Genomic DNA, 12,308 nt, shown 5'->3' on the forward strand with positions numbered 1-12,308 from the left:
GTGAAGTTCATGCTCTAAAGGAAGCCTTGCACTGTGCCATACCAAAGCCTGTACATATATTACTGCTTCTTTGCACACAGAAGTTCTCCTATGCAGCTCTGCACTTTGTTTAGATTAAGAGGCCACCCCTTGTGAAGCAATAGCCACAGTGCTTCAAAACCCAGCTTGCCACAAGCAGCATTAATTCTTAAGTGGAGATGAATCCTTGCTCACAAAGGCAATGGGCAGGGCTGTAAACATCACACTGATGGGAAGGGAGTTGCTTGATTTCATCCTCTGGGCCTCATTCCCTATAAGTCTAGAACATCTCAGGAGTCTTTCTCTTGGGACTGTGGCTCTGGGCTCCTCAGCACTTCCACCTGTCTGGCATGTATAGGTTGGTAAGATGCTGTACCCTTGACTGAGTTGAGACATACATTCCCCCGCAACATATGGGAAGAGTATGTGTTACCAGCCTGACTCCCTCTCTTCTATTAGCACTTTTTCAGCCAGCACACGGTAAAAGCAACCCCTGATCTCAGAGACTCTGCTCCAAATTTTGACTGATGGTACCTAGAAGAAGGAGGTTTTCTCATGTTCAATTTTCTTTTCAGCTGCTGTTGTGGATCTTTTCCTCTCTGGGAATGTTTAACACCTAGATGCTCTGTTTACCTTGTCCCCACCGGAATGTGTTGTGTGATCTCCCCCTTCTGGTAAAAGGAGGCAGGTTTTAAAAACCAAAATGCCGTGTTTGGTGCATTTGACAGGCTTCCGATGCACAAGTCCCTGTCATATCAGCAATGGAGATTATTGAGTGGCGAGTCAAGGCCTGGCCACTTCTCACCTTTTTCTAGTGAATTCTAGCCTGAAGTGGGAGCTCTGACTACTTTTTCTGTCTTCCCCTGGGGACTGTACTGCCAAGCTCAGCTGAAGAAGAAAAGTACGTCAGCAGGGAGGAGCTATGCCTGCTATCTGATGGTGTGGGGCTCCCTTTGGATCCTCTTCCAGATAACTTAGTGAAAATGGGGGTGTTACCAGTTCCAGCTTGTCAGCTTAGTTCTCACTCTGTGCTTCATCTCTGCAGATGGTTACACGGTTGATGACATTGTCTTCTTCTGGCAAGGAAATGATTCTGCTGTCACGGGGATGGAGGTGCTAGAGCTGCCCCAGTTCACCATTATCGAACAGAGGCTGGTCAGCAGGGAAGTGGTCTTTACCACCGGTAAGTCTCTGCTGAAGGGATGCCATGGAATGTGCAAACCTTCTGCTGATCAGCATCAGTGTGGTTGTTCCCCTGCTTCAGATGCTGAGGCATTAACTTAGGATCTAGGCTTCAGCTTAGGGTCACATTCATTTGGAAAAGAGGCATTTTCTGTGCTCAACAAATCATCAAATTTCTTTTGGTTTGAGTTTTTTTGGGGTTTGGTTTGGGTTTTTTTTAGGTTTTTTTTTTTTTTTCTTCTTCTCTTCAGACATTTCTGGGAACATTTTTTTTTGCTGCAGTTGTTTTCATTTCTTAGTCAGAACAGTCAAAACACCAATCGAGCTCAAACCAGAACCTCTTTAGAAGATTCTCAGCCTTTACCTTATCATGTGGTTTTCAACTTGCTCCCAAAGCTACTGTAGGTGCAACAGTAAGCATAAGAATATATCAGTTGAAAAGCAAGTGGTCTGTGATAGGATGCAAACCCATCTGTGCATGGCAATTAAAAGATCTGGAGAGAATACCTTGGACGATTCACATACTGCCAGTTGGAAAGTTGGAAGGGTTTGGATTTTGGTTGCTGTCTTCACTTTGATCTGGCACGGAGTTCACTGCCAAAGCAGCATGCCACACACCTGCTAAATAGGACAATTTTTGAAATGCCATGAAATCACAGCCTATCAGCAGTGGTGGCAGATGGTGATGTTGCTACAGTAGCGCCTCGGGGGCATGATGGGAGCAGGGTGCCATTGCACTGGTGATCTAGAGACCTGCAACAAGAGGTAGTGCTCCTCCAAAATAAATTTGCAGTCTAAATAGGTAAGACCTTCATGGAAAGACTGATGGAATACTGTGTTCAAGCTATGCAAATGGCATATAATGTTGAGAAAACATGACCTTCTTTTTCCTAGTCTACTTCCTTGGTCATTAAAGACTGTCTTGTTATTTTCACTGCCAACTCATGATTACACCCATGTTTCAGGCTGCTGTGTTGCCTAGGGGAAGGAGGAATGACTTGGACTTTGGTTCACAGCCATAAGAGAGGTCCTGCTTTGTTCCTGTCTGAATGACCCTGATGCAATGAAAGAACTGTAGAAATATCAGTGTCCTCATTAGGTTTGGAAAAAGATAAGGAAGAAGTTGCAACAACTTAGAAAGAATTAAGAAAGACCTAGAGATTAACTAACAGTACTCTATTTGCATATGAATTTACCCAGTCTGACCATAACCCATTTTTAGAACAGCTAGGGAAAAATATGATTCAGATCTTCATTGCTGTTTGGAGGCAAAGTTAGCACATGAAACATTAGAAAATCATCTCACTGCATCTAGATATGGGGTTAAAGTCTCTTGTGTAAGCCTGTGTCAAATTGGCACACACTATTATAGCATTTTCAGTACTGAACAGACATTCTCCAGTGATGTTTGATATAATAATGTATTTTATGTAGAGTTTCCTTTCTTCTTAATATTCTGAGCCATCTGAGCAGACTCTGAAGAGCCCCCTTCTAAAAACTGATGAGTCTGCATAACTAAAGGAAAAAAAAGAAATTTCTTATTATCCCTGCCTCTTGACAGCATTTTCCAAATAAAATTTCAATTTCTAACCTAAGCTCTTACCATAAATACAGCCTTTTCCTCCTCTCAAACATCTCCCTTTAATATCTCATTGACAGGTTCATATCTGCGCTTATCCTTGAGTTTCCGGATTAAGAGGAACATTGGTTACTTCATCCTGCAGACTTACATGCCATCTATTCTCATCACCATCCTGTCCTGGGTCTCCTTCTGGATCAATTATGATGCTTCTGCTGCACGAGTGGCATTGGGTATGTACCTTTTCTTTTATATGTTGTAGAAGGTGCTTTTTTGAGGGAGATCAGCTAGGACATCTGTAAGAAAATACTCCTTTTTCATGAGGTAGCAGCTAAGAAAGCCACATAGGACTGTTAAGCTTGTCATCCCAAAAGAATTACATTTTTTTCTGAAAGCAAATTTTTATCCAGAAAAGCTGCTTTTTCTGTTCAGAAGTATCAGTACTCCCCAAGCTTCCATCTGTATTATGTGAATCAGTATAAGTTCTCCCATGAATTTCCGTGGGTGCAAGTTTAAACTCTATAACAAAAGCATAAATGGTCGTAGCTTCTTGTACATGTAAGACTGTGACATGCCATGAGCCCACCAGTTCCTTCACTCTGCTTTGTACTTGTTTTCTTAAGAGAAATCTGGGCACCTCTTGGCCAATGGGTGTGCCAGGATCAGTTAGTTGGATGATGAATGCTGAGGGTGGGTGGCCAAAGAGTAGGAAAGATGGTGAGTGAATGGCTAAAAGATGAAAAAAAAGCCATAAAGGAAATGGCATTACACGTTTTCATGATAGTTTAAGCCCCATACAGACACTTTTCGTAGCTGAAGACCTTCATAACCAAGGCAAATGTGGCACAGTAGTTAAAGTCTGAGTTCTTAAGCACATGTTCCCCTAAATAGGAATGTTTTCCTAAAAGAGGAAATAAATGAAGTCTTTTAAGCAACAGAAGGGAAATGGGGGTGGATTGCAGTTGAGGATTTTGGAGAAGGAACAGGAGAAAGGGGGGATGGCTGGCATATGAGAATGGGGCTGTGCAACATGTTGGAAAGTTCAGAGGAAATAGGAGAGCCAAGGAGGGAGAAGGATTTCATCTGTGAGAGGGAAACAGCTTGGAGAGGCAATCAAGCACAGGTAGAGGCCAGGTCCTGCAGAAAAGGTTGGGGGCTTAAATTGACTCTAGGAGAAGACAGAGTTTGAGAAGACTCAAAGGAGGGATGTTCTATACAATGATATAAAATAGATGATTTGGCTGTGCTTGCTTGGAGAGGCTGAGCAGGGAGGCAGGGAGGGAAAAACGACAACATGGTAAATTAAAAAGGTAAGTTGCATTGACAAGAGTATAATCACTGAGGTAAGAAAAAAGAGACCACGGCAGACATTGCTGGCGCAGTGAAAGCACAAGCAGAAGGATGGACATGAGATGCACAGCTGTTGAATTTCTGCTGACATCTGGATTCAGAAGAGAAGACAGAAGAAAAACATTGTAGATCAGAGCTGTAACAGCTCTCCCTGAACTATTCCTGACAGCTCTCTATATAACTTGTCCTTAAAAAGCTTCAAAGAAGGAGACTCCACAGCCTCCTCTGGGCTTTATCTCCAGGTTTGCCTGCTTATTCAATCAAAAAGCTCTTCTTTGTCCAAAGTCTCCATTGCAACTTGCCCAGTTCTTAATGGAGATGTGGGTAACATTCTATTCCACCTTTCTTTTCCCCAGATTTCTGGATATTTAGACTACTGTCTAAATATAGACAAAATAATATATTCTGTGAGTAAAAATATATCTCACTTCTGTTTACTCTTCTGTGAACTGAAGACTATTAGTTCTTCAAATCTTAAATCTTTTATCAGGTATGACACTAAAGAGTCCATGAGGGTGAAAAGGAAACAGGACAAGCAGAGGTCCAGGATGCACAAGGAGGTTTGAGAGCCATCACTGTAGAGGTAGGGCTGAGACCAGAATAGCAAATTAAGGTCATGGAGATGAAGAGAGCTGCCAAAAGAGAGATGAGGAGGAGGGACACTAGAAGAAAAGAGAACAGCAAGGTAGTAAGAAAAGCAGGACAGCTGAGCTAGAGAAGTCAGAAAAGAAGATTAGGTTGAAGAGGGAAAGTTACTGCGCCCAAAAGAAGCATGAAGGCTCATTGCCATCTTAATGAAGTTGGCAGAAGACTGTCAAAGAGACAGATCTGAGGCCACTCTGACAGTCCAGAGAAGGAAGGAGGCTGAGAAGAAATCGAGGAAGACTGAAGCAATGAGAGTAATTATGGTGCACCAGGCTCTTGGAGACTGAGTAGATGGGGAAAATGTGTTCAGTGAGACCAAGAAAAGTTTATTTAAGGTGCAGGAAATATGAGTTAGACCTAACAAGGAGAGCATGAGAACCATGTATAGAGTGGTTCAATTATAATCTATACCTCTATAGAGTGTATAGATTATAATTGAAGTAGTGAGTGGTAAAGCTGGTGAGAGGAAGGTGGGAATTGATGGGGTCAAGGATGTAGACAGAAGCCTATGATGTAGGCACAGAAAGAAAGCACCATGAAGAGGGAATCTCTTCACTCTATCTCCTATTCATGGCATTGGAAAGACACAGCCAATTATAAATTCATGTCAAGGATACTGAGGCATTCAGTAGCGTGTAGGGAAACCTGATGGGTTCATGAAGTAGAAAAAAGGGAGAAGAGGCTGGGAGAGACTGAAAGCAAAACTGAATGTTTCCTACCATGTTGAGGCAAAGAGGGAAGATCAGGGAGGATTTAAAGAACCAAGGTCCAGAGGATATTTGTGCCCATCATCCTGATGATACTCAGCTTTGACATTTTCTCCCACTGTTGGCATCTGGTTTGTAGTCTGCAGTGATTCGCACTGGGCAGCTGGGCTACAAATAATGGAACTTTTCTTCCCAGCTGCACTGATCCCATCCTTTCTGAGGCTGTCCAGCTGGGAGAAAGGGGTAGGGTAACTGAGGCTGGCATTTCAGGAAACCATCCCACCTTCATAACTGAGCACCTACCCTCTCCTTACAGGGGTCACCACGGTACTTACAATGACTACCATCAACACCCACCTGCGGGAGACTCTCCCAAAAATCCCTTACGTCAAGGCTATTGATGTTTATCTCATGGGCTGCTTCGTCTTTGTGTTCCTGGCACTCCTGGAGTATGCTTTTGTCAACTACATATTCTTCGGGCGAGGCCCCCGGCAGCAAAAGAAACAGAGTGAACGGATTGGCAAGGCCAACAATGAGCGCCACCGTTACGAGGAGAAGAGGGTGAGAGAGCAGGTTTGTCCCCTTCTTTCGTTGCGACAGGAAACCTCAGACTCCACTGTTCATTCAGTCCTGGGTGAGCTGTGGAGCAGCCTTTCTCATCACGAGAGATCAGTTCCACTTCCCCTGTCTGGTGATTACTGGGAATGTTTTTCTCCCTGATCATTTTCTCGTCATCCTCAAGCCAGTCTCATCAAGACAATCCTCTTGCATAGAGCAGGTGTACCCAGATGTACCCATGTGGCTTTTATTTCTACCGTGTTGGGCAAATCATACTACCCAACTCAAAAGTTTGCTGCAAGCACACGCGGCTAGTCCTTTGACTCCAGCACTGGTGGGACCACCTTTTCAAATGCAAAAGTCCAGGTTCAGAGCTCACAAAATGACCCTGTCACTAGTATTGCTATGAAGAAAACAGCTCCCTGAGGGTGTGTCCGTGTGTGCTTTGTACACAGGATATGCCCCCTACCTTTTTGTCTGTCTTCCCTGTTGTAGGTTGACCCTTACGGTAACATCCTCCTCAGCACTCTGGAGATGAACAATGAGCTGCTGGCCACAGACATGATGAGCAGCGTTGGCGACTCTCGAAACTCTGTCATGTCCTTCGAAGGCTCAGGAATCCAGTTCCGCAAGCAGCTGGCCTCTCGGGATGGATTTGGTCACCACCCAACCCTGGACCGCCACGGTCCTCTGACCCACCATGCTGCAGCCCGCAACCGTGCCAACAGCCGTCTCCGCCGGCGGTCATCTAAGCTGAAGCTCAAAATCCCAGACCTGGCAGATGTCAGCACCATTGACAAGTGGTCACGAATCATTTTTCCAATCACCTTTGGATTCTTCAACCTTGTTTACTGGTTGTACTATGTAAATTGATGCCTGCAGCCTCCGAGAGAGATAGGGACAGACACTCAGACAATGACAACACAGGAGTGTTGTGGTCTTTTGGGTTTGGGTTTTACTCTTTACTATCATTATCATTTATTCCTTTGATTCATTAGATTTATTCTAAGCTTACTCTTCTCTTTTCAGCACATGTAGAACCACGGAGTGTGTGTTGGGGGGGTAAGGGAGAGAAGGGTATATGGGAGGGGTTTTGGTTTCAGGGAGGGATGTGTTTGCCTTGATTTTGGTTTCCTGCTGAAGGACTTCAACCATTGTAAAAAAAACCAAACAAACAAAACCACAAAAAAAAAAAAGAACACTCAAAAAATCAAAAAAAAAAAAAAAGGAAGAAAAAAAAGAGAAAAAAAATGACATAAAAAAAAAAGAAAAAACACACAAAAAACAAGAAAAAGTTTTAAAAAAGGGGGGGAGGGAGATTTAAAGAAATTGAGTCAAAAGCTGGTGGGGTGATAGGTTATCTTGGCTGTGCTCACTAATGCGCTATCCTCACTTCCATTTCACTACTGAATTTCATCTTTCTCTACTCAGTGTTGTTATATTTTTTTAATCTTTCTTCTGTCACTGCTCTTAACCCCTTCATATTTATCCTTTCATGGATTCATGAGATGGTGGGGGTTCATTCTCATGCTATGAGATTTCTCTTTTCTTTTTCTCTCTCCCTCTCCCTCTCTCTTGCTTACAAGCCTAAAAGAATCTTTTAAACCAACAAATAAAAAAGAATATTTATTTTGGAAGAGCTGGGAAGGGGGGAGGACAAGGCAATTATTTGGGAGGGAAGGGGCAATGTGGGGTTATGGGAGGGGGGGAGCGAGGAGGGAGCTTATCAAAAACAAAGGCACATTTGCAAGTTGCCTTTTTCCACCTTCAGGAGTTTGCAAACTGTTTTTCCTGTATGAGTGCGTGTGTGCGTGCGAAGCATCTGTGTGCGTGTATGTGCGCATGTATGTAGACACGGATGTGTGCGTGCAAGCATGTTTTCTGGGGAGGGGAGCTGGGGAGGGGGGTTTTGTAACGTCTTTTGTAGAAAGAGAACACAGATGACATTTAACTGGCAGTGTTTGGGGGGAATAGCAGGGTTTTGTTTGCCCACTGCAGCTTTGTGAGGTTGGAGGTCGGAGTCTCAGCTCGCATTAAAGACAGAGCTGGGGAGGTAGACTGTGCAAATATATACTTGTTGAGGAAAGAGAGGGTTTTGGGGGTCAGCATCAGGACAGTGCTGCTGTTCACTGCTGGCATCTGATCTCTCATAGACTAAGCTGATTCAGCCCTGAAAGGAGGGGTTGTTCCCAATCTTTCCCACCCTGCATCTTTCTTACTGAGTTTGGTGAGAAAGGCAGTTGCAGGACTCTGAAAACTCAACCCTTCCCCCCCATACCTGTTCCTTGTGCCAGACAAGGGACTTCACACTCCAGCCCACTGAGTGACCATAGCCTACAGCAAGGTGCTGGAAAGGGTGGTTGTCATTTAACTTTGTGCTTTGGAATGAAAAAGTCTGGAAATTATAGCTATCCCCTTTCCTAAGGAGTTCAGAAGCAAACTATGGGCTGGAACCCTCTGATCTGTACTGCTTCTATCAGGCCTTGCTTTATTTCTGTTAATATATGCGGAGTGTAGAGAAGAGCACCCTGTGTCCCTTCTTGCAGAAGATGTAACTAAGGATGCTGTAGAGTTCCATGCAGCATCATCCTGCTGGAAGAAAACAGTCTTCAAAGCCTGGGCAGGGTGAAGCTTGCAATGAAAATCCTGAGCTTGTCAGTGCTTATGGAAGCCCCTAAGTCTGCAGCAGCTTCCAGCCACTGGTGCTCATTATAAAGGTACAGAAGGGTAACTAACATGGCCTTGGACAGCAAGGTCAACTTTTTCCAAAGGAGCCAGTGACTTTCAGGAAAATCACTGAATTATTGGCCACTTTGGCAATCACTGATGATTAATAATATCCCTTATAATATTAACAAAAGCCATGAAAATAATAAATTCACAAGTGCAAAACTTTAAAACTAGGGTCATTCTGCCATTCCTGGAGTAAAGATGAGAACCTTGTTCTTACCTGTTGGAGGTTTTTACATACCAGACACACACACTGCCTTGAATCCAGCCGTACCTTTATTTTCCTGCTAGCATTCCCTTCTTTTTTCCTTGATTCTCATTGTTTGGGTGAGCAGAGTGATCCTCTGAGACTAGGGAAAATCCTGTTTTTCAGATGACAGATGCATCTAATGCACATCTTTTCATTCATTCATTCATTCATTCATTCATTCATTCATTCATTCATTTATGTCTCTACAGAAAATGTGAACCATTCATTATAGGCCTGAGCTAGTAGCACTGAAGTCATGAAAAGTTTTGCCTTGACTTGGATGAAGCAAGATCAGGGCTCATCAGAGTAATAAGTATTGTTATTTTTATATCAGTAATGTGTCTTATGCATTTTCTACTAACAGAATCCTAAGCGTAGAAATAGGGCATCCATCCTTCTCAATCACTCCCAATCTCTGTCTCTCCCTCTCATGTTCATGCATGCACACATTTGGTCCAGGCCTCCTTGGACTCACCAAGGTTTTAGCACAATTGTTAAATCAGACTATTTCCAGCTGTCCTGCAGAACAGTCTCTTGTTGGTTTCCATATTCAAGAGTGATGCTGTTGAAAATGGGTTTTCCCAATATTGTTATAGTTTATGTTCTAGATGGGTCTATATAAGTCTGAAAAGTGAATGGAGCTGGATGATAGTGTTGGATTGGGTGATTTTGTTTACCCTATACACAGGAAGTTAAAGACTGGCCAATGGAGAAACTTACGCTTTCTAGTGGAATTCTATTTGGAAATGGCTTTTAAAGGTCTTAATGGAAGCCATAAAGTTGTGTTTTATGACATCAGCAGTATAATGTAGGTGGATATATGCATGTCAGATGACTGCAGTTTCCTGATGGAGGCTGCCTATCAGCAGGTTCAGTTTTCAAGGGGAGTCTAACCAGCTGATTGATGAATAAATACAATATCTAAACACTTACCCTTTATACATGTGATTGCAATGTAAAGGGTGGTAAGAACCAGAGAAGGGAAAAAAAGAGGCTGTTATAAGAAGCCTATAGCCATTGGAGGGAGAACAAATGGCCATGTGGTAAGATATTATGAAGCTGGGGGAGATGACTCAGGACCTCCAGTAATTTGATAGTTGTAGTAAAAGCCTGACAAATGTGTGTTAGGAATTAGAGACCTGAGAGCTCTCTCAACTGGTCCCAAAGACCAGCAGGAGCAATAGCACACAGATGATGCAAAACCCGCTATGCTCTTTGCTGCTTAGGCACTGAGCCCCACACAGAGTAGGGTCCTAACTGAGCCCATCCAGCACCCTGCAGGTACAGCCCAAGGCCTCCAGCTGGAGATCAGGCGCAGCTGGGCTGTCTTTCATATTTGAGGCTTCAATCAGAGATTGAGCCCAGAATTTCATAGAGACAATCCAAAAGCTTTCCAGGGAAAAAGCTCAGCCCAGCTTATTTTTTCACCTGCTGGGACTGGAAGCCAGACTCCTTTGCTATTGCCTCGGTTCTCTGTTGGCTGGGTTCTCTTTCTTATCAGGAGTCATCCTAGCTTCTCTCTTTGAATGTTTCTGACCTGGTATTACCAGGTCAGTTTTACTTCATAGAGTCAGTCTTAATATATTCAGACATCTGGACTATTTGGTCCTACACAATAATCTTTGCCAAAGAGTGTGAGGTCAGGACTTTTCACAGTTCAGGAACTGTCTTATGATTTCTGGTGACAGGGCAGAAAGCTGGAGAACAACTGAATGTCCTGTGTCTCAGATGAGTAATAGAAAATATGTTCCCATACAGGGGTGAAGGAAGAATGCTGAAGGCCTTTAGAAATGCCCTCCTCCATAACTGAGGTGGCACCCCCATTTTCACCCTCCATAGCTGTCCAGATCCACCACTAAGAAAGACAACAAACCCATGTCTCATTTTGAGGTCCAGTGATCCAGAAAGAAGATAGTGGAGAAAAAAAGGCATTTTTGATCATACTTAAGGCTCAGAGGCTTCAAGCCACCACAAGCATGGGGAAAGGCATGAACTTCTCATGCAGTGGGTACAAAGTTCATCTCATAGGAAAAGTGGAGGGGATTTTCACACTGCAGCTCGTGTGCCCGCTGCTGTCCACCTTTTCTTTGTAAAGGGAGAGTAATGTGGAAAAAGGGAGGAAAGAATGTCCCAAAGTGGAGCTGCTTCTGACTTCCACTGTAGTGGTGCAAGAGGCAATTCTGATTGGGGCTTGGTTTGCTTGAGCTTGGGTCAAGATTGCTGCTTGCTGGGTTGTGGTTTTTAGCAGAGACTGCAAACACGAGCATGAGGGATGGTCCGGGCTGCCTGAGCGAGCTGGACTGGGGGAGAACGTTTTGCAACTTTCCCATGCATGACAGCCTAAGGCAGGCATGTGGAGGAGGAGAAGGAAGAGGAGAAACGGAAATGAAATCTCTCTCAGGATATACATGGCCAACGCAACTCTATCGTTTCATTTTCTGATACTGTATAGTGCTGTCACTCAGGGACCTTTAGGAACTAGGACCTTGGGACTGTAATCCTACCTGTCCCCCTCCTATCCCCCCTTCACCTTGAGTATTAAGAACTGAAAAGAGAATGAGAGAAAGAGCAAAAGAGGAAAACAAGAGCCCTGCTAGCAAATCCCTGCTATTTCATGGGTGAAAGTAAGGCTTTTTACTAAGGTAAAAGGAAAATATATACCTTTATATTCATGTCTTCAAGCATAAACCAGCCCGTAGTGTATATAGGTTAAGTTCACAGTGCATGAAACAAACAGGACTGTAGGTCTTAACTGGCATCCAGCTTTCTTGCATGCACATCTGACACCACGCCAGCAGCTTATGTCTTGCAAATAAGTAGGGAACCTGCCAAGGCTTGGCACTTCCTCTGTCCAATGGACAGCACATCCACTTCCCAGAAGCAGAGCCATGCGGGGAACTGATTCGGCTGGTCTGTTTGACCAGATCTGCTCCAGAGGCTCTGGCAGGAGGAGATAAGAGGTGGGGGAGGAACTGGTTTTGTTTTCTTTATTGTGAGGAGGAGGAGGGGGTTTTAAATCTCTGTTATCAGGCAGAGGAGAAACCTCTGGAGCTGCAGACCAAAGGCTTTAGGGAACGTGGTTACTGAAATCCTAATAGGATGGGATGAGGGGAGAGTTGTTGATGGGAGAGACCTGTAACTTCAGAAACAAAATAAATAGGAGAGAGATAGTGAAAATATATGTGCAATACAATAGGTTTGAAGGGACTAGAGCACTGAAAACTGGGGACCTCCACTGAGTCAGACAGGCTGGGTATAGCTGCAGGCAGCACTCGAGGAAACCCAGCCA

General features: G+C 43.9%; 1 protein-coding gene across 2 annotated transcripts in view; it reads left to right on the forward strand.

Annotated features, from left to right (window-relative positions):
- LOC134175020 (gamma-aminobutyric acid receptor subunit beta-4) overlaps positions 1-9,951 on the forward strand; it is a 72,843-nt gene extending 62,892 nt beyond the window's left edge. The window contains exons 6-9 of one of the 2 annotated variants that reach the window (XM_062640432.1): positions 1,064-1,201; positions 2,860-3,012; positions 5,798-6,042; positions 6,535-9,951. In XM_062640432.1, coding sequence (XP_062496416.1) covers positions 1,064-1,201; positions 2,860-3,012; positions 5,798-6,042; positions 6,535-6,912 — 914 coding nt within the window. In that variant the 3' untranslated portion in view covers positions 6,913-9,951. Of the gene's footprint in view, positions 1-1,063; positions 1,202-2,859; positions 3,013-5,797; positions 6,055-6,534 lie in introns of both variants that reach the window. The other variant, XM_062640431.1, reaches the window with a different exon arrangement.
- The last annotated feature ends 2,357 nt before the right edge of the window (positions 9,952-12,308 follow it).

Source organism: Pezoporus occidentalis, unplaced genomic scaffold, assembly GCF_034315485.1.
Source record: "Pezoporus occidentalis ecotype Australia unplaced genomic scaffold, CSIRO_AGI_Poc_V1 ctg65, whole genome shotgun sequence".
Classification (NCBI taxonomy): Eukaryota; Metazoa; Chordata; class Aves; order Psittaciformes; family Psittacidae; genus Pezoporus; species Pezoporus occidentalis.